Consider the following 22790-nt stretch of genomic DNA (forward strand, 5'->3'; position numbering starts at 1 on the left):
ACACTCATATATATATATACACACATATATATATATATATATATATATATATATATATATATATATATATATATATATATAAGTATATATAAGTATAAAGACATAATTCTCTTAATAATAAGAGGGTTTGGTTTATTACTGTCATTTAAAGACGCTATGTGACCACTTTGCTGTCATACATCTATTTAGGAAAATTAGTATTAGTATTGTCGTTGTTGTTATGATGATGTTACTGTTGTAATTTTACTAAGTTAATTTACATAATCATCATATTTTAATAAAAAAAAATTGCTCATATGAAATTAGCCCGTGTTGTGTTTTCAGTGAATGTTTCTCTTGTGATAATGTGAACTGAATCAAGTGACACTTTTTGAGTTTCACTTAATTTTAAGGCATCTAGTCGACATTTTAACTGTAAAACCGATATGGAGTATTTTTTTAATGAAAATTTATTACAGAAATTATGTATTTTTTTATTTTTGAATACACCAAAACCATTTGGATATTGTTCTAAAGAAACACGTTTCTTAAATTAGTTGTCCAATCAAAGAGGCGATGAGATTAGACCTGTAACTCATAACTGTGGGGAACTATTAAATCTGTTTAATATTTTGTTTATTATTATTTTATTGAATATTATTAAAATATGGTGGTTATTGTAATTTTGTGGTGTTGTGAGTTCGTTACATTCCCCATTTTCTAAAGAAGTCTAACATCTTTTGACATCTTTGGCATATACAGGCATGTCTAATAACTCTACATATTGGCCCATCTAAGTAGATATAAAAATACAAATATATTTGTGAATTTTCTTTAGTTAAATTAAGAATATATCTCTGTGAGTAAATGATTTATCAGTGTGCGTTTAATGCAGACAGAGTTCAGAAATGATCTCTTGTCTATGGTGCATGATAAATGCAAATTAGCCTCCATTTTATTATTGCTGTCTAAGCAAATGAGTGGCGTTCTCGCGCTTGTGTATGCAATATTTACTGTAATGACATTTTATTTATTCAGTGGATATGCTAAATCCACGAGCTAACTCGGTATTGCTCCACGACTTAAACATCATCTTCCTTGATTTGTTTTAGCACGGCTGAGAGATGTAAGCTAGTGAGGTTTAATATTTGCCTAAAGCACAACAGCATATCAGGACTGAAACTGTCCACTGTTTATTTTCCTATACTCTCATCATACTCTCATTTCTCTTTAAAGAACACTCATTGCCTTGTTTTTCAGCTTCTCTACAAGCCAAAGGGACATTTGACATAGACTTCCACTGTGATTTAGGTTTATTTATTGGTTAACTATGTCAAACTTCCAATAAACCAGCCTGGATGGAAAACTCAGTTCATTCAGTGTGTGCAGAGTAAACTTTTTATATGACAGCGGCTCATTAGTTCACAAGGGGAATAGAAATAAATCACAGAAGGCATAATAAAACATTTTAGCAATTATTTTCGCTGTCAGACAAAAAATTTAGGCACTTACTTGCATCTCTTAAATACATAGTAATAATATGGTTTCATTTCTCAGAACAAAAATCAAAAGCCATCGTTCAAGCAGATCGTTATATCTTTGGAGTCTTATCACCCATGTAGCTTAGAAAAATGAACGGTGCACGCGCTCTTCCATGTCCTAAATCACTGAAAATAAAAACCCGTCTCGCTTGCTGTGTGCGTGCGTGTGTGTGTGTGTATGAGTGTGTGTGTGTGTGTGTGTGTGAAAGCATGGGAAGGTGTCAGTACAGGTTTCCATTGAGCGCGCTGTTCGAGATCCAGGGCTGAACGCAGTACATGTAAGGGCAGCACTGATACGACTGGTACAGGCGCAGATAGTGAGGCGGGAGGAAATCATCCGCTCCGTACTGCCTCTGGTCGTCCTTCACTAGCACTCTCACTGCCACTCGCTTGGCCAGCGTGGACGCCGAGGTAGCTGCGAGCTCAGCCGCCATCTGTCGCCGTTTCGTTTTGTACCTGCGGTTCTGGAACCAGATCTTCACCTGCGTCTCGGTGAGCTTGAGCGCTCCTGCCAAGTGCGCGCGCTCCGGGCCGGACAGGTAGCGCTGCAGGTTAAAGCGGCGCTCCAGCTCACACACCTGCGCGTGCGAGAAAGCGGCTCGGCACCGCTTCTTACTGGCTTTCGGGTGATGATCCGAAGTAAAAGCACAGCTCTCTCTCTTCTCTCGCTCCAGATCTGGAACTTGCACATCAAGATCTGTGTAAGAACGGATAAAGTGATTAAGCGCGCTAAATCTGAGCACTTTGTTGTGTTGTTGTGCTGTTAATGGAAAAAGCTTAGCGCTTTCTGAAGCGCATCTCTCAGCACGCTTATGTCCTGTATGTCAGCCTAGAAGCCAAGGTTAAACAAGACTAAACTGGATAGATTAGTGGAGTTTATAGGCTACAGCGTGCGCACTGATAAAGACGCAGCAACACACTGAGACATAAACGCTTATTTCTTTGATTGATTTTTTTTCTGAACTGTAGACTTACTTTGTCTGTTTTCTGTGTGCATTGTCTCCTCTCCTGTAGACTCCTCTCCACAGGACTGTCTGTCTGATGATGTGTCGAGGTCGAGCGCACAGGGAGCGACCCTGCTGTGTCCATACACGATGCTTTCCTGTCTGCTTCCATCCTCATGGCCGCTGCGACACTGAGCGGATCCGGGACAGCTTATTCCTTCTACCCTTCCGAGAAGCTCTGCCTTCACAAGCTCGTCGCTGTATTCCCGGGAGAGTCGAGTATTTCTCTGAGAATCAAGCCCTCGATTTAAAATGCTGTGTATTGAGAAAGAGTTGTCGCTCGCCATTTACAACATTTATATAAGCTTCGGGACAGAAATAGCTGTGTAGTTCCTCAGAAATGCTCCAAAAACGCAGATGCTGCGTGGGCTAGATGGTCCACTTGTTTTTATTTTTATTTATTTTTTATTTTTTTCCCCCCCAAAGACGCAAAACCCTGGCTTTCACAGGAAAGATTGACGCTGTCTTCCACTTTTACTTTGGTTTAATTGTGGTGAAACTCCTTCTGGGCCAATCAACAAGCAATGTGTCAGAAAAAGTCATGCCTGCATCAACACTTTCTCCACTTCTATAGAAACAGTGCGCCAATGCGCAGGCTGGGCCGCGTAGCCCCGCCCACTCAGCCTCTTCCGTTGAGAGCGTGCAGAAGTAGGCCTACTTAATTAAAGATCAATGCCATTTAACCCTACTTCATTTTGAGAATGCAATTTTACTCTTACTGTAAACTGCAAACTCACTGGAGCACGGAGTGGCTTTCAGGAAGGCAACTGTCAGTTCATATGTGTAGCAAAAGCTATCAATGTTGAACGTTGGCAGATTTTTTATTTAACGCATGGTTGTCTTGGGGAAAAAAATATAAATAAATAAATAAATAAATAAATAAAGTAACAAACAGAAATAAACAAATAAAACAGCGAACATCTAAGACTTTGAAAAATTCATTAGTTCCTAAGATAATTTCTTTCCATACTCTTAAGTTGAAAGCATAAAGAAATATTGTCATTCAGTGTAAAATTTTCATATCTGTGTATAGGCTGTAAAAGGAAAAATTATTAGCCCTGTAATTCCATGAATCTTGACCTGTACTGGATTTTGTCCTCAGTGATTGCTTCTAAAAACAAACCCTCTAAACTCAACAGCAACTGGAGAAAAATCATTTCTGCGTCATTTCAGTCCTTATTTAATGATTTAGGTAGAAGAGCTCACAAATACAGAACCATCATGAAACAGAAAAGTACAACATTTGTAAGGCAGTATAGTGTAATTGTACAGTATACGTTATAATGTAGGTTATATAATTTGATACAGCACTATAATGTTATACAGAACTGTATAGTGTATATAGGAGCTGACCTATCCTGGATGTTAGAAGCATCAGCGTCTCCTACCGTCTGCAGTCAGCACCTTTCCTCATCCCTATACTCATTTCCTCATCTCTCTTTATTATCTCGCTCATTTTTACTGTCCAAAAGCACAGCTAAGGTGTGTGTCATAAACTGAACAATTTAGAAATTGTTTCTGGTTTGTATAGGGCTACCTGTTTTAATTTGTTTTATTTTTTTGATTAATCTATTTTATGAAGAACCTCTTGAAAACAATTGCTAGAACAATTAACATTATGCTAGTGACGTATCCGTGAGCAGGAAAGGGTATTCTATTGGTCAAATTCACGCTGTCACGTGCTCTATAGTGGTGATCAGAATTTCGGTTCTTTTTAGTGAGTCACATCATTTGGTTCAGCTCACCAAGAAGAACCGAGTCTTTCGGCTCCTACTCGGCTCATTGCCATTTTCTTTTCCAAACCCGCACAAGCTTTGCGATACTTCGACCAGTGATGGTTCTTCTTTGCCTAACTATAGATGACATCACTGACATTTTACTCTTTTTTTTTTTCAATAACAATAGGCTATAACAGCCTACGTTGCACTGCATATACAGAATCTTTTAAAATAATTGCAAAATCAGTAAAGCACTTCAGACGTGCACTGACAAACACAGTAAACATTTCTGCATTCATGTTTTCCTGCTGTGTCAGTTCTTCAATAAGAACACGAATTCCCATTCATGATGAAAATATCCCTGTGTAGCCTAGATGGCCTTCACTACCACTTGCTCATGCACTAGTCTACATCTTCAAGAAGTAGCGGTGGACCATGTCAACTTTAACTGATTAAATTACATGGTATTGCCTGTCTCTACCAAATAAATAAATAAATAAATAAATAAATAAAACCACCCACCCAAAAGAGTCAAAGGGTCACGACTTACAAGAGACGCAGTTTGATGACGTAGAGGGAGACTATTTTGGACATCTAATCGTTAAAATGGAGAGATAGTTTCTTATTCATTGCATGAGGAATATAGTGTAGTGTACATACTATAGTATAGAATATAGAATATAATATAGTGATTAGAAATTCGCGATTCTTTCGGCTACATGTAATATTGCATATTGTCAGGTCTGATATGTCAGTTCTGATGCCGTTCTCGACGATGAAATACGTCAAAACAACAATTCACATCTGTATTTTCTAAACGTATAACTCTAAAAGCACACTCAAAGGAATAATCGGGCAAATGTGTAGCTTGATAGACTAGCTATTTACGCGTAGCTGCAGTTACTGGCATCCAACACTAAACTAAGCAACTAAAAGACACACACACACACACGTTCCGGAGTCCCTGTCTGCACTCTGATCACAAGATAGACTGCACCTTTTAGCAACCACTCTATTCTCATATTATCCTAGTAATCTGTCCTCTCAGTCTGGAGCTGTAGGTGCACTCCTCTGTGATCCTGTGTGTCAGATCCTGATATACTTCTCCTGCTGTGACTCCTCTCACCTTCTGGACCTGCCTGATTGATCCTGATACTCTACTTCGGTTTTGCTCTCTCCTGCTTCTGCATCTGGAGCTTTCTCAACTTGTTACTCATCTCCTGTAGCTTTGGATAATCTTACATGGATACCCTGAAGATTTGCACTTCCCAAAAACAGCTTATGGCTAAGACCTACTTTCCTGTTTCAGTGGGATAATATTACCTGGATACCATAGTCTTGCTTGCTGACTTTAACTGTCTTATCTATTTATCTTAGCCAATGCACCTACCAGCATGTGTTCTGTTTTTGGAGGTGGGAGGAAACAGGGGAAGCAGGGGAAACCCATGGACACGAGGAGAACATGCACAAAAACTCCACACAGTAACCTGAGCTCAGGATTGAGGTGGGAACCCGGGAGCTGTGAGGTGGCAATGTTACCCACTGGACCACCACCATCAACACCATCAACACCACAGTGTTGCACCTTCTGTAAATCATATAGCATGCTTATCCCAGGACTCCTATACTGAACATTCTGTACCTCTTCAATACATTCCTCCATACAACTGTCTAATCCCTCTATCTGATGTCACCCAGAAGAAGATGGATTCTGTTTTGAGTCTGTTCCTCTTAAGATTCCTTCCTTATGCCTTTTCAGTGACTTTTTATTATATTATTATTATTATTATTATTATTATTATTATTATTATTATTATTATCAATTAATTGCTTCATTCATTCATTCATTCGTTCGTTCAATTCATTTAAAATGTCGATTTTTATTTATTTATTTTTATAAATATATTTGGAAAAACATAAGCTAGCTACCAATATACGTCAGTTGAGTGTTGACTTGTAGGAAATAAGCTCATAGCGCCACCTCGTGGTTATTAATGGCATTTAAAGGTTGCGTGGCCTCTGGAGAAGCCAGATTTAGTCGTTAGAGGGCGCACACTTTTACATTTTCAACCCAACTAGCTCAGACTCTGTACATACAACATCTCTCTTCTCCTTGAATTCAGTGGGCCGCTAGGTACAAATAGCCAACAGGACAGCGCTTTAATTTCTCTCTGTTGAAAACAAACAAATAAACAAACAAAACGATAACAACAAAGTTATCCATTTTTGTATAGTCCTTATAATAAAACATTATAACATTATTTTTATCGAGACTGCTGGTAAATGAACACAAATAGACTATGTACTAACAGCATGATTTTTTTAAACCCTCATCCTCTAACCCTCATCTGACGAGAAGGCAAACACGTGACCACCTCACCACTCAACAGCTGCTGCTACTACTCTCCTGTTCCTCCCCAGAATGACCAAGCAATGTATTATCTTAGGTTTCAGTATTGTCTATTGTTTTAGAAACTACTATAAATTTTTTTTTTTTTTAAATAATAAAAAAAAAACATTGTATGGTTCATCTTTGTGCATTGTAACTAGCTGCACTAAACTGACTATGGCTATGACTTGGTGTGTCCAGTTTATACTTCTGTCGCCTAATATATATATATATATATTCTTCTAAGAATAAAACACTATGTAAACCCAGTTAGTGTATTTATGTCAGCAGGTCTGATGGAAATAAAATCTTCGTTGAATAATTTGCCTTCGTGATTGAGCGCCTAATGAACAGATATAACAAGAGAGATTTTCTTCTTCTTTTTTCTTGACTTGCGTAAATACTGAGTTGAGCCAACTGAACATGTAGCTGCAGCAAAGCGCCCAGAAAACCGTGCACTGAAAGTGGATAAAAATACATCCAGAAATAAATCTTTTCCAAATAAAGGCAAGATTTTTATGGGGAATTTATTTGGCTATACATATATAGTACTGTGCAAAAGTTTTAGAACACCCTATTTTTTTAGTACAAACTTTCTTATAGATTTTTATTTTATGACTTCTACGTTATTGATTCAGTACAAAAACATTTTAGATTCCAAACATTAGCACAAAATTAAATGTTACAGAAAAATGTTTGTATGTCAGTAAAGAAAGCAGCATATTACATAAGAGACATTTTCAGACAAAAAACATAATGAAGGCTTCTGGGTTTTGCTGCAAAAATAAGAAGTGAGTGCGACAGTCAAAGTCTCCAGAAGAACTGTGTCTGCTTCTGCAAGATGCTCAGTAACACTTACAGCTCATTTCCTTATAAAACTGCACGTATTGTACCTGAGACTACTATTTTTTTTTAAAGCGAAGGATCGTCACACCAAATATTGACTTTGTTTAATTTATTACTGTTTACTGCTCTTTATAGTATTTTTTTATGTAGAAACATTTAATTTCATTATTTTTGAAGGCATCTTTACTCTACAGCACTTCTTTGCATGTGCCTAAGTCTTATGCACAGTACTGTATATATATATATATATATATATATATATATATATATATATATATATATATATATATATATATATATATATATATATAAATTATTTACTAATCATCAGGATAATGTTTTAGAGTGCGCGCGTACACACACACACACAGTACTGAAACACATATGCACACATACACTTTATTTTTACAATTTAAAATGTTTAACAATTTTACAATTTATTCCATAGCCTATATTATTATTATTATTATTATTATTATTATTATTATTATTATTAAAATAATTTTTCTATGCATTTTCTATGCATAGTTTTCTATGCATTTATAGTTAACATCTGCCCTTAATTTTATTTATTTTTTTTTTTGCACACTCATTCTATTTTCTACGCTCGTGCATGTTCTTAAAATTTCCCCTTCATATGCACTATTCATTTGCTCTTTGGTAGTCCATTAAAAGAGAGATCCAGAACATGAGTTGGACTTCATTACTTCCTGATCAGGATCGCGGTGGATGCTCTTGTTCTCCGTAGGCAGTGGCCGGAACTCCAGTCCATCGCAAGGCAAAGCGAGGGAACCCGCTCGGACCCTGGACCCTGTGAGGTGGCAACATGCCGCCCTTGACTGTGTAATACACTCCTATGAGTTTATCTAGTGAGATTATTCACATGTGGGAACAGCAAGTGGCCCACACAGGCCAGCCCCATTACAAGATCTCTCCATCTTAGTTTAAACACTGTGATTTCAAGGAGATGTTTGTCTCCTGTTTGCAGTTACAGCAGAACCGACTACTAAATAAACACTGATCTGTGCATGTTTATATCGAGTAAAGCCTTATCACCATATAGGGGGTTGCAATCTGCTGCTCCTGTTTACTCATTGAAAAAACAAGGCCTTGAAGTGTGGCCATCAGGTGTATAAGCTAACAGCGACTTTAACATGTGCGTAAAATGCTAAATGAAACAAATCTGTTACTCTGCTATGTCTATCATTTCACTCCTATCCTCTTTTTTTCCGCAAAACCATAAAATGTCAAAAAAAAGAGAGAGAGAAAAACTTCATTGGATGGATGGATTCGTTATTTTAATCTTACTTGGCTGAACTATTAATGGCAAATGTTATATGTAATGAGAGTCTTCCAGTTTTAGCATGGCTTAGAAACAGTGTGGTCAAATGTTATCTGGCACTTTACTACTCTGCTGAGAAAGCCAGTGTTTAGGGAAACTCCATGCAGCCTAAGCCTGATGGAAGGGCTCCTATCTGGTCATAGATACAAATCATGAGTGTGTGTGTGTGTGTGTGTGTGTGTGTGTGTGAACGCGCCCTGGCGTCCCGAGGCATCGCCGCTCTGTCGCCAGCGCTATTTACACTCAAGGGCCTAGGCCACTTATCCTGACACCAGGTATGTCCTACCGGTAGTGCACTAGTCAGAAGAAGTGGTCATCCTTGCTTTCGGCGCAGACAAGGTCTTTTCGACGCTTTGTTTACATTTCTATTAATCTCCATTAAAAGCTTCGGCAACGGCTAGCCTCTGCAGGATAAACGCAGCGCGCCTGTAATGGCCCAACAAGCAAGTAGCACGTTTTCTCCTGGAGCTCGTTTTAACTGAGCTGTTAAAGTAAAGTTTGTCGTTATAGTTAAAACAAACTGTCAGGAGTGAAACTGCAATAAAAGGAAAATACTAGACAGGCATCTATCTATCTATCTATTTATCTATCTATCTCCAAAATATTTTGCTTGTAACAACAGCATATTATTCTAGAATTCTTTTAGAGATAATAATTCTATTTGAACAATGCTAATACTGAGTCACTCTGTAGGCTCCATCTATAATGAATCGACTGCACATTAGGTCACATTCATCGCAAAGCTGCAATCGAGTCCAGCTGAATTACCAAAACGCTGATATTAATGTCCACTCTTTATGTCTGTTTAAGTTCCCCGTCGAGCTTCTGCTTTTCGTCAGCAGGCCTCGTGTGCGCCTGGCCTGTCTCAACATAAATAGCCCATACAACAACTGTCTTCATGCTCGATCGGCGAAAACGCAAATGAATCAGTGGGAAGCTCTGGGAAGCTTGGAAACAAAGTGCATTTCATTTAATCACCAATCGGAGCGAATATACTGACTGGCTTTATTTTATAACTCCTCTCATGCACAGGCGGGGCAGGAAACATCTTTCTTTCTTTCTTTCTTTCTTTCTTTTAAAATGACTGAAAACCTTAGGCAGGCCTATAGCAAACTTTATGCATTGACCCCAGTGAGGAGCCTGGTGTTCCTTCATTTATTCCATCTTCTGTTTTCACAAAGATATTTTCACAAATATGTTTCACTGAGCATCAGATGATAACGTCGAGCTGATTTTAACACTTACTTTGCCTACTTTAAGGCAATAACAAAAGAGCCCAAAAGAATTGAGCTGCATACAATATTATTCTCAGGATCAACAGGATAATTATTTAAAAGCAAATCTGCACCTTTTCTAGGTGAAAGTCTGGTCGTAAACTCCGAGCCATTGCATCTAGATGTCCACATAAGTGTAGTTTAATGCAGTCGGTACTGTAATTCCAAGTTATTTACTAGCAGTAAAGATTGATAAAGAAGTTGTCTGTTTTGATGTGCATGTGCATGCATCCCCCAGCGTCCAAACTTTTATTTAACATTTGGTCCAACGCAAGGTATAGAAATATTGCAATACCATGAGATGTCAACCCATTAAAAACTAATACTTCATGTAAATCCAAAAAATTATTTTCAGCACAGAAACAACTTAATTTACATGCAATCAACAGGTTTGGCGTCATTACGTATTTTAGACTACATTCTCAAATGTAAAGTGTCCCTGCTGATCTGGAGCGTGCTGCTATAGTCACAATACAATATATGTAATGAATTGCTATTGGCGTGAAGCTTCGTATTCAAGGCTGTACAGAAGGCATGTGGTTGTTGTGGCATTACCACGCCCGGATGCCCTGCAGAGGTCCTTGGCACGATGAAACGGAAGTCCCTTGTGATGACTGGGGCTGGGAGTGCGCTCCGAGATTATTCAAACTCATGGACATTAACGGGTTGGCGCCTGTGTTTGCTGGGAGTGTTGGCAGACTGGGATATGAGCAGTTGTAGGCGTTTGTATATGCGGCATTATTATAGGTTGAGTAACCATTATACCCGTACGGGTTGGACCCCACCGCGTAGGTAGCGTTATAATTCTGTGATCCAGAAAGACAAGGCTTGCCGTCCCGGACTAAAACCGGTACCGCCACGCGCCTCGGAGGCGGCGGATGGTGGTGATGATGGCCAGCCATCTCCAGGCTTTTGTCTTGACGCTGGCGCTTGCATTTGTATCTTCGGTTCTGAAACCAGATTTTGACCTGGGTGGACGTGAGTTTCAGAGTGTTCGCCAAATGTTCTCGCTCAGGAGCCGAGAGATAGCGCTGCTGCTTGAAGCGCCGCTCCAGCTCGAAAACCTGCGCCTGGGAGAAGAGCACGCGCGGCTTCCGCCTGGCTCTCTGCCTCTGAGCTCTGTCCGGGTCCGAGTTCAGCTCACAGTCCGGGGACCTCACTGCAGCACCACAGCTCTCTGCAGCACACACACACACACACACACACACACACACACACAGGGGCAGCTAGGCATAATAATAATAATAATAATAATAATAATAATAATAATAATAATAATAGGCCACTGTAGTGAATTTACTTATTTTCATAATATACTGAAAACACACACACACACACACACACACACACACACACATATATATATATAAACTGAATAAAATAATAATAACTATATATATATATATATATATATATATATATATATATATAGTTATTATTATTTTATTCAGTTTTACTATAAATCCTGGAACAAAAGTGAATAGTCGCAGGTTCATTTAATTTTTTCAAAAGAGTTCATTTAATTTTTATCTGTAATTTAGGCTAATGTTTACATTTGTGGATCTCAGCCTATTTGTTTTTATTGCATCTAAAAATCTAATCTAATCTTTAAAAGAAATGAATAGAGTAAGTCAACAGAAAAGACGATAATTTTCACATATTAGAAGCCAAAACATTAAGGATAAATACAGCCAGTACATCAGATTGTGGTTAGAATAAAATTAGACTACAGACATCTAAAGATTAACTTCCTCTGTTATCCTTAAGAGATCCAATCCCACTTGTACCCTTGATTTAGGTCAGTGTTGGTACAGCAGCTTTCTTTAATTAGGTGGTCTTTTTTAAATAATAATAATAATAATAATAATAATAATAATAATAATTTAAATCAGAGTTTTAAAGTGCAAAGCACTCACTAGTTTCCTGATCTTCGAGGTCATCCTCTAACTTTGCGTCTACGACGTGCCCCAGAGCAGGATGGCCAAACATGGGCGGAGAAAGGCTGCTTTCCACCAGGTTGTCCTGTACGGAGAGGGCGTTGAGGAAAGCCATCCTGTCCTCGCTGTCCGAGAATCCGGGGCTCTCTGCGCCTCCAAGCAGGCAAGATGGTGGAGTGTGAAAGCGCTGCTGCTGCTGCTGCTGCTGCTGTTGTTGCTGTAAATCCGGTAAGGGCGCGTGCAGAGGCTGGCCGTGGTGGTGGTGAGACTGCTGCTCCAGCTTTAGTATGTCCTTGACAGAAAACGGGGTTGACGTTACTGGGCTGGGAAGCATCATCGGGCTCTGTTCAGCGACATCTAGAATATGAGCTCTGCTGAACTGGCGTCCTGAAGCACTGAGTCTTACTAAAAATATTTACTTTAGATAGGCAGAGATTTCATGGAAACATACCCGATATGTGAACTAATCTTCCATTTTCGGGGAAGAGCGACAGAGGCGCGCGCAGAGGGACGAGCAGGGCCAGTCCCCTCGTCAAAGCATTGAGCTTCGAGACGCTGCTGTGTGTTTTGCAGCAGTTTCTTGAAGTTGTGGCATTGCTTCTTGCTGGTGATGTCATGCTCCCGGGGCGGGATGAAGGCTGAACGAGTGACGAGCAACTTGCCCTCAGAACCAAACCAACTAGCTCACTGTTTCTTACTCTGTCTGAGTAAAAGGGGTTCCTATTTGACCGCAGATGTTAGACTAAAGTAAGGTGCAGTGTTGGCTGTGATTAGATTTTTTTTTTTAATTATTATTATTTTTGAGTAGCCTACATTCATGGCTCTACACAGATGAACAACGGTAGGAGCAGAAAGTTTTTTAGTCCTATTTATATGTGGCCAAGTCACACACGCTGTCCAGACGCCCTTGAATGAATTATTAATAATTTTTCTCTGATTGCTTCAGAAACAAATTTTGGAGCTGTTTTCGCTGAATCAATGCACGAGAGCTGTAGCTGATCAAAGTTCTAGCTCATTTCTCAGAAGGACAAACTAGATTTCAGTTTCCTGGCATTTTGAACGTAGGAGTGCTCGCGATCAGTACAGAGCCTGAATTTTGTGCCACAGAAACAAATCAGATGCGTGAGATGAGCAGTGCTGCTGAAGTGGACGCTTACACATGACCTTTAGAGATGACCAACCGCAGTGCTGACTCAGTCGCACAGTTTAGATACTAGAAGTTTTTGCGTAAATTATTTTGCAATTTCCAGTTGAATAGTGTGTATAAAAAATCTTTTATAAAACAAACATCAACTCTCATTCAAACTGATATCGAGGAAGGTTAGAAGACATTTTGTTTAGCCTAATCCAAACCGTGGATGTCTGACTTTCAGTGGTAAAATTGTGTGTGTGTGTGTGTGTGTGAAAAAAAACACACACATATATATATATATATATATATATATATATATATATATATATATATATATATATATATATATATATATATATATATATGTATAAGCTAGCAAACGATCAATTCTCAGTCACTTCTCCTGAAATAAATTAGAATTATGAATATGCCTAAATGCAATATATTGATATGTGTGATAGTGAAATATGCAATATATTGATATATGTGATGGTGAAATTATGAATATGCCTAAATGCAATATATTGATATATGTGATGGTGAAAAATCTATAATATATTTAGGCATATTACATAATCATAATTGATTTCAGGAGAAATAAACGAGAACTGGTCGTTTGCTAACTTAATTACGCGTTAATATTACTGGAAAGACTTAAAGATGAAATATGATAACATCGAAATACAGTGCGTTAAATAATCTTGGCGTTTATTCACTTTCATACACAAGGACCTGACGTTTGTACAGCATACATTTATTTCTCTGATATACCTGCTCTATGTCTGTATGTACCGTTAACCATAATTACTACAGTGTATAAAAAAATCATATCTTTACTTTAAATGTAATGCAAAAATGAAACGATATTAAATTACACGACGGATTTAAAGACGATTCTTCTTTCTTTGGTGCAAAGATGTTGGACCATTTGTCTAACGAATGAATTTATGTAATAAGTCAAAATTAAATTTTGTAGCCACGGAAATACGTCATATGTCATAATTTTAAAACACAGACCTGATTTTAGTATTTTCATGTACAAGCTGAAAACGCGTTTTTTTTTTTTACATTATTATTATTATTATTATTATTATTATTATTATTATTATTATCATTATTATTATTATTATTCGCGCAGTTGGGATCGTGTGCTACAAGTGCTTACATCTTACAAGTATTGCTCAATCAATCAGTAGTAGATGTGTTGTATGTCGGCTTGGTGGGAGATGGACAAGCTTTCTGGCCACTGAGTGATGCTCTCTGCTGTCTCTTGTCTCTTGTCCTGTGTCATCTGAGTCCAGCACCGGCGCCAGTGACAAAAGCTGGTCGCTGCTAAAAAGTGGAGGAAAGACAGAGGAGAGTAAAACGAGATAATCTCATCCGTTAGCAATCATCACTGCTGTTTAGATTAGCCTGATGTCTTCCCGTCTCAAGATAAATGTCTCAAAATGGCCCATGGAGGCTATTAGCGCTGCAGAGGTTCCGAGTTACAGGCGCAGTTTTTATTAAACACTTGCCCAGCATCAGCATGCTGAATTAACTCCAGTAACACACATGCATTTCATTTTATTAGGTGCAGCCGAAAATTTTAGGCCAATTGTTTGTCAGCGCTTCATGCAGAGATCCGACTGCACAGCATCCTTAGAAAAGGTCTATGCGTTATCTCAGGGTTTTTCTGAACGTTTTATCAGGTCTAAGAGTCACGGGCTCTATAAAATACCACCATCCATCATGATAAATCCACATGTGCTGACACAGTGGGAAAAGGGACAAACGTGGTGAGGAGTCTGACAGGATCTATTTGGGATGAAATGTGCTTAATTGGCATTATTTGCTAGAGGTAAATAGATCAGATGTTGCCTGCTATTAGACTGTCGTTAACCCTCACCTAAGCTTTTCACCCTTTTGTGAAGCATATATATATGCTTATATATGATATATATATATATATATGCATATTACAGCCTCATGCATATACACACATATATAAAGCTTTTCATACTTTTGTGAAGCTGTAACATGCATATATATATATATATATATATATATATATATATATATATATATATATAAAACCAGAGTAACCAGAGATGTTGTCTGCCTTTCTGCCTTGTATTAGAGGTATTAATATGTGTTGTGTGTTGGCGAAGAGGTCACTAATAGCTCCATTAGGATCCGTGCGTCCCACTCAAGCAAGAAATTCAGCTGAGCGTGAAGGGCGCATGCTCATCTACACCCCCCAAATACACCCCCCAACACACACACACACACACGCACGCACGCACACACACACACACACGCACCATAACAATCGTTTCCATTATCTTGCCTCAACAAAAATACACCTAACATAAATGTTTTAGGCTGAAACAAACTGTTATATTATCTAGGAGACGCATTTATAACTCATATTCTCCTATATATTTTTACGCAGATTGCTGCTTGTATAATGTTAACACTTCCTCGCTGTCATCCATGTGTCTGTGCAAACTGATAAAAGTGTAAAGTAAGATAAGACTGATGCGCAGCAGCCCTGAGCCCAGCCCCATCACTACAATTAGGTTTTGTCAGCTTTATACAGTCCAGTGGGTTTTTTTCTTTTTTTTGGGGGTCTGTGTGTAGGACGCGCATGCGCTGTCCGCTTGTTTAAGTCGTTTTAAGAGTTTAACATAAACGTCGTATATTTTCATTAGAGCGAAACGCCTCCGTCATTATTGCTTAACTACGAGCAGCTTACTTTTATTACCTCGTAGCTCATGTCACTCACTCAAATTAGATTTTTCTTGCTTCTTTTTTTCCAGAAAACTATCATAATTTCTTTAATAGGACATGTATATTTTATTATAAAAATATTTACACCTAATCTTCTGTCTTACCTTAATGTATTCCTAGTGACTTTAAATAATTTCCAGAGTTGTTTTATATATATATATATATATATATATATATATATATATATATATATATATATATATATATGTATATGTATATATATATATATATATATATATATATATATATATACATATATGTGTGTGTGTGTGTGTGTGTGTGTGTATACATATATATATATATATATATATATATATATATATATATATATATATATATATATATATATGAATTTTTTTTTTTTTACAGTATGGAAAAAGTCCCCATGTAATGGCCTGTGGTTTATCTGAGCGCTAAAACCATTTATTCGCGTTTATGGAAACGGGCCTCCCTGACAGCCGTGTCCTTAACATGGACGGATATCAGCTGTACCACACGCACTCTCTTTATTGTGATATTTCATTATAGCCCTGCACTAATCCACTAAAATGCTGTAAATGTTTATACCATATAAACTACCACAATCCCATGTCTTAAATAAACTTTTTGGGAATTGTCTCACTTACCTGGCATTGTTCACAACTGTGATTTTGTTGCCAAAGCTTTATGTCAAATGCCAATTCTCTGTAATAAAATAAACCAAACAATGCCGCATACCCAGTGAATCACTTTACCTTCAGCTTCATCTCCTTCCTCAATGAATCTGAGAGAAATGACAGCAATGTTTGCGTGCCAGTACCAGTCTGGACACAAACAGACTTTAAATCCATGTTTACGTGAAGGAAGAGTCTGTTTCCTGAACCTAACAAAACCCAGGCCTGAGCGCCATGACAGTGAGCTGGTCAGCAGAGGGAGGGAGAGGCCAATAGATCATCTTCATCAGGACCTGCACTGAAGTTTGACTGCAGAGGTGTGAAGTGAAGGTTAGAGACTCAGAGCTAGCTGGTTGACTTTCTGAGAAAAAGAACAATCTAGAACCCTAATAGTTTATTTGGTTTATTTGTCTGGAGGGACCATTAAAAGCCTTTTAAAACTTCTAAACAGAACCCTTTAGATACCACCCTTGAAAAACCCTTAAAGCATCTATTTAGACTATTTTTTAAGAGAAATAATAATAATAAAAAAAAAAGCATGCAACCATTTCTTTAAGCAGAAATAGGAGTGCAAGTAATAATATATTCACAGACAATAATAGGCCCATGTGTAACATAACACAACAGTAGTTCACAAATATAGCTATTTAATTCCAAAAAATGACTCCAGGATAGGACAATAATATAGTTGCTATATAACTGTGGTATTAAAACTAATTAAAACTATATTTTGCCCTTGCACTCACAAAGGCATGTCAACATATTAATCTCAATTAGGATGTCTTGATTTTCATGTCAATAAATCACCCAGACAATGCAGTGGAATTTGTGGAAGATTGGTGTGTGTGGTTCAGACATGATCCAATCACTTTTTTCTTAGTAAACTGAATAATTGCAGATGTATGACAAGGGGGGATTTACTGCCTTCTTCCTTCGCACACCCGGAATGCAACCAATCAGAATCACCTTAGTAAATTCCACAGTAAAATCACACTGAATCCAGACTTCATAGCTTTAGTTGTGATTTGTTGACACAAGGGTTTAGAACCTGCTGTACTGCAAACGAACGCCCCTGCTTGATGGTCCTTGTAGACCCACCTAATGGTTTTTTGGTATACCAAAAACACTTTAGGTGGGTCTACAAGGACCGTAAAAATGATAGGTCTACAGTGCCAAGCTGAAGTGGTACGCTGAAATTGATTGTACCTAGAGCATTTTAGAATTTTCAGCAGATGAACAGACACAGTCAGAAAAGGTTTCTGAGATAGTACCAAACATGCCTTTTTAAAACAGTTTAAAATATCTTACTGCTTACAGTTGTTAATTTTTTAAACAGTACTGCTGTGATGGAAAGATTGTGAAGTCTCAAGGTTTATTTTTCACATACAAGGAGATGTATTCATTGCATTGAAATGCTTGGTAGCAAAGTTCCAGGGCTGTGCTTACAGACAATAACAACAAGGTCAAGGCTATTCAGGATCTATGTACAGAGCAATATAAATAAACTGTACAATATACAAGCATCTATGCAAGCATCGTCATGTCTAATATGTGCAAGTGGGAACTGGAGTGCAAAAGTCCATAGTAAGTAATTGTAAAAGTGTAGAGATAGTCATGCACCAGAAGACATGATTCTTAGGGTTTACACAATACAGTAAAACCTAAGAGATAACAGCCGAAAGTGCAAAAAAACAATGACAAAAGACAGAGGTAGGTAAGCACAACATGACAAGGCTTCACAGTTACACAGAAGTCCCAGGTGTGTACAGATTGGCATGTGGGCTGTCCAGAGTAAGAGATAGATGGCTATAAAAAAACATGGCCTTTGTGGTGGGATTTTGTGAATGACACAAAAATACACCCAGAGAAAAGATCAGGAGCATGGGAGTAAACTTGTTTTTTCATGTCCTACATATAGGATATGTGAATAAGTTTAGTGAAAATTTCTCTACCACTTTAAAAAATGCTTTACCTGCAATTATTATACGAACGTCTATAAATGATAACAGTTGATTTATCTAATAAAGTGTATGTGAATCAAGTTAGGGATTTTCAGTCATAACCTAATGAAAGGGAATATAAAGTTTCAATATTCTTTCTATGTGAAAAGGAAACACTTTTACCAGTTTGTTTCAGTTCAATTTTACTTGTATATTACTTTTAACAATAAACACTTTAACAAAGCAGCTATACAGAAATCAATTATCATAAAATGATTTTTTTGGAATTTTCGGAAACAATACTGTAGACTACACAGCCCTCTCAGATCATCAGCTTTTCTTCACTTTAAAAAGCACATTGATCCAGAAATGTGTCTGTGCAGTCCACTTGGCACACTAGTTGCTGAGCCAGGTTTCCAGGCCAGGCACAAAGCCCACTATATATACAGTATGCATATCTGAAGAGCTGCAGACCCCCCGGGTCCCGGAAGGTGAGCCTTATCAGCTGCTAGATGGAAGGCTGTTTGTTTCGGCTGGGCTTTGAGACCTCGGCAGCACCATTGTGCCGCTGATTGAGTCAGGTGACTGATGGCCTTGCCTGCCTTGGCCTCAGACTGGGAGGAAAGGAAGAGGTGAGCCAAAGGCCTGGGAGTGGACCCTACTGAAACACCAGACATTTTCTGTCACACTGCAGCACCAAGCTGGGGAGGTCTGCTCTCAAAGACCACTGACGGAAGTTAGGCTAGTTTAGATCCCCACCTCCTGCTCCTCCTCATGGGACCAATAAATTAGACGGCTGTATTTCTGCCCAGACGGCCTTAGCCTTGCAGGTGTGTGTTTGTATATATGAGTGCAAATTAGCGACTGTTAAGACTATAATGTGTGTGACCTATGTCTCAGGGAATGTGGTACAAGAGGAAGCATGTAACCTAAATATTCTCATCCTTTCTATTGCCAGGGATGAGGAGTGATAAAGATATACCAGTGTAAATAGTAGCTACCGTTCATCCAGTAGGCCAGTGAAAGGCTACATTTCCTCTTGTATCATTTAAAATGTCCCTTGGGCTTCACTAAAGTTGCAAAAATAAAAAGGAAAGGTTGTATTGAGTTCATCTGACCACTGGAATGTCCATCGTTTACTAAGTTTGTCTCTGAAACAATAATATAATTAATTTCATTTGGATTTATATGGTGTTCACTTGTGCATACACACCACATGACCTCCCACAGGGTAAACATGTTGCGGGCAGCAAGCCTGTGTTGCTCTAAGCAGCCAGTGTGGCGTCTCCCATCAAAATGACAATTTGTTTTCTTTAAGCCATGAGTTCCCATTCATGTGTCGTCATATCTGTAAATAAAAGTGACCATATTTCTGCTTGAACATTTCCTTAGCGATTTGAATTTGGCAGGGCAATTCGCTCCTTTCTCTGTAGGCGTGTGCAAGCTTGGGAAATGCAGAATATCGATCAACCTCTTAAAGCACAGAGTAAGCCCTGGGAATCATTCACTTTCTAGTAATGTGGAGAAAACTGAAAAGATTAATATGACTATGTACTACTAGATGTATACTGTTTATTCTAATGGCTGCACATTTATAAATATGACAGTAAAATTTATTTTTATATATATTTATTTTTTCTATATAATCAGGTTATTTTGCTTTTGTAAAATAATGATTTTGTATGTTTGGCCTCTTCTTATTGCTCATTAAGACCAGAAAGAAAAGGAAAATAAAAGAAAAGAAAACCAAAAGAAAACTGAAAGAAAAGAGAAAAAAGGAATTAAACCAACACTTTGTCAGTGTTTCGAACAAAAATAGGAGCACTCAAGGGTATTCATAGCATGCGTGTAGGGACTTGCAATATCCCACTGAGGAACTTGTCAGGCACTGTGAATCGAACAAATTTCTTTCACTGGCACGACTGTGCTAAGCGCTACTTTATAATCACACACTCCTAAAAGACAAAGTGAAATCTACAACCATTAAGGTCCTTCATCTGTACGTCTGGGGCGAACCGTTAAAGGTTCTATGCAGAACCCTATAACAGTGTTTTCCTATCAGAAAGCGTTTTAAAAGTAGATCACTTTTAGAAAGCTTAGAACACTTCACTTTACAAAGAGGCAAATTAAGAACCCTCGAACAACCCCTTTTCTAAGAAAATGCTGTATGAAAGATGTACCCTGTTGTGAAGCTAATATTACAAATGCGTCAAGATATGTGACTATACAGTTTTGTAGCTACGCTCTTAGAAAACTTAGAACCCTTAGAGTTGTCCCTCTGGGGGAACCATTAAAGGTTCCACAGTAGAACCTAACAACAGAGTCTGTCCCTATCAGAAGAGGTTCTGAGTAGAACCCTTTTAGGAGGCTAAGAACCCTTAATTATCCAATAAACTTAAAAAATCCTAAAGAACCCTGTTGTTTTTTTATTAACACAAAGCTGAATGCATGGCTATATATAAATAAATAAATACTCTTATAATATTAATTACATTATTTCCAATGATAATGCCAATGACATTTCAGCAATCATACTTAGATTTTGATCTGATATCTAATTATTCATATTCTAGGTAATTACTCGTAGATAATATAGATAATATGCAAAATGGAAGCAAATTTTAATGAGCATTGTGTAATTTTGATGACATATAACCACAGCTCAATACCACATTTATTCAATCAGGTGAAATAATTAGAAGAACATATATTGATATATTTTAACCCTGTCTCTGTTGATGCTGTGACATTTGCTAATTAATACAATGTTTATGTGGAAGTTCTTGTCTGTTTATTTATTCTTTTCAATAAGATATAAACCAATTGCTAGGAGTAGACTGGTAGACATGAGGCTACGCTTCCTACTATTGTTTAAAAAGGCCCTATCTAAATGTAGTGCAGGTCTCCGATGTCATGGTCCAACCAAACACAGTATCAATCAAGCTTGTATAGAATAGGGCTAAATGTATGGTTCTCCTTATTCCTTCTTTTAGAAACAGCCTGACTACACCTCAGCCGACTTAACTAATGGTTAAGCAAATGTTTGTATTAAAGGACATACTGTTTCAAATGCACTTCTCCAAGTTGAGCACATATTAATTAATAAAACACACTACTTCCTTAATGTATACCATTTTCTAAACATTCATCTTTCATATTTGTGAGAGCCAAGAGTTTTACCATGGCTGTCCATTATTCTAGTATCATCTTAATGAATTTTTTTTTGGCTTTTTTCTTATCTTTTTTCCATAAACAGAATAAATTATCTCAAAAGTCTTTGGAACATTGATCGATGCTCTGAGCTGTCCTCATTTGGTTTTGTTAATGACATTGCACCAAGGCACATGCCCTAGAAGTTATATGCCCATATAAGTTACAAACCCTTTTCACTCTTGTTTTTTGCTCGGTTCCGTCTCTAAAGCAGTGGAAAGCTGAACAAACCAACATGGATTTGAAAAGGCCTTAAGACTCAGTGACCCGTGGACGAAAGGCTAATGTAACACGTGAACAACACGAGAAGGTCCCAGTCTGGAATGTAGTTTTGTGTTCATGTTTGGTATGAATGGCTCACTTCCTTCATGGTCCATGAAGCAAAGAAGGCTTCTGAAATTCTACCCTAAGAGTAAATATTGGTGTATCTGAATGAGGCATGAATCAAAAATGGACTTAATAAAAAAAAAAAGCATTTGTTTTCTGGTGATTTGAGTAATAAGTAGACATCTTATAGTAAACATGTAGACATTATTGGTAAAATATTCAGTAAAAAAAGAAAGAAAATCTAAACATCTGAATGTTAAATGGTGTAAAATAAAAATTGTTTATATGGTGCTTTATAACATCTTCATTTTGTATTGATTTATCAATTCATTTTTATTCAATGTTGAGTAGTTTGTGCATTCTCCTTCGATCTCATAGTGCTAGTGTGCTAGTGTGACTGAAGAAGCAAGCATTTGACCAGAAGGCACATATGTCAAGCTTCTTCTGCATTCAAACTATCTCTGCACTCCCCCCCTCTCTCTCTCTGTCTCTCTCTCTGTCTCTGTCTCTCTCTCTCTCTCTGTCTCTCTCTCTTCCCCCAAACCCCCCACCCCCCCACCCCCCGCGCTTCAAAATCCCATAATTACCAAGCTGACAGGTGACACAGAGGTAAGATAGCCTAACTGCCTAGGAAGGAATGCAAATATGTCCTGTAGGAGGCTGGGAGATGGAGAGAAAGGAGGAGATGTTACAAGTGCAGCTGAAAGCCCTCTATCATTGGCATAC

At 37.8% G+C, this 22790-nt stretch overlaps 2 protein-coding genes across 2 annotated transcripts; both read right to left on the reverse strand.

Moving 5' to 3' along the window:
• Window positions 1-1280: 1280 nt before the first annotated feature.
• Window positions 1281-3136, reverse strand: nkx3.3 (NK3 homeobox 3). The gene is made up of 2 exons (XM_026942495.3): window positions 2496-3136; window positions 1281-2217 (listed from the first exon to the last, which is right to left on the reverse strand). Exons 1-2 carry the CDS (start codon window positions 2809-2811, stop codon window positions 1742-1744), a joined length of 792 nt encoding a protein of 263 aa, XP_026798296.1. The 5' UTR covers window positions 2812-3136; the 3' UTR covers window positions 1281-1741.
• A 4900-nt stretch (window positions 3137-8036) lies between these two features.
• Window positions 8037-12610, reverse strand: nkx2.3 (NK2 homeobox 3). Its single transcript, XM_026933324.3, has 2 exons — window positions 12010-12610; window positions 8037-11270 (listed from the first exon to the last, which is right to left on the reverse strand). The coding sequence occupies exons 1-2, from the start codon at window positions 12365-12367 to the stop codon at window positions 10645-10647; spliced, it is 984 nt and encodes a 327-aa protein (XP_026789125.3). The 5' UTR covers window positions 12368-12610; the 3' UTR covers window positions 8037-10644.
• Between the last annotated feature and the right edge of the window lie 10180 nt (window positions 12611-22790).

Source organism: Pangasianodon hypophthalmus, chromosome 3, assembly GCF_027358585.1.
Source record: "Pangasianodon hypophthalmus isolate fPanHyp1 chromosome 3, fPanHyp1.pri, whole genome shotgun sequence".
NCBI lineage: Eukaryota > Metazoa > Chordata > Actinopteri > Siluriformes > Pangasiidae > Pangasianodon > Pangasianodon hypophthalmus.

Bases quoted from the DNA above. Each gene is read 5' to 3' on its own strand.
- nkx2.3 (XM_026933324.3), bottom strand. From the start codon at position 12,367: ATGATGCTTCCCAGCCCAGTAACGTCAACCCCGTTTTCTGTCAAGGAC. The intron at 11,271-12,009 runs GTGAGTGCTTTG...TGTGTGCTGCAG, and splicing joins CCTCGAAGATCAGGAAACTA to AGAGCTGTGGTGCTGCAGTG.
- nkx3.3 (XM_026942495.3), bottom strand. From the start codon at position 2,811: ATGGCGAGCGACAACTCTTTCTCAATACACAGCATTTTAAATCGAGGG. The intron at 2,218-2,495 runs GTAAGTCTACAG...GTTCTTACACAG, and splicing joins GCACACAGAAAACAGACAAA to ATCTTGATGTGCAAGTTCCA.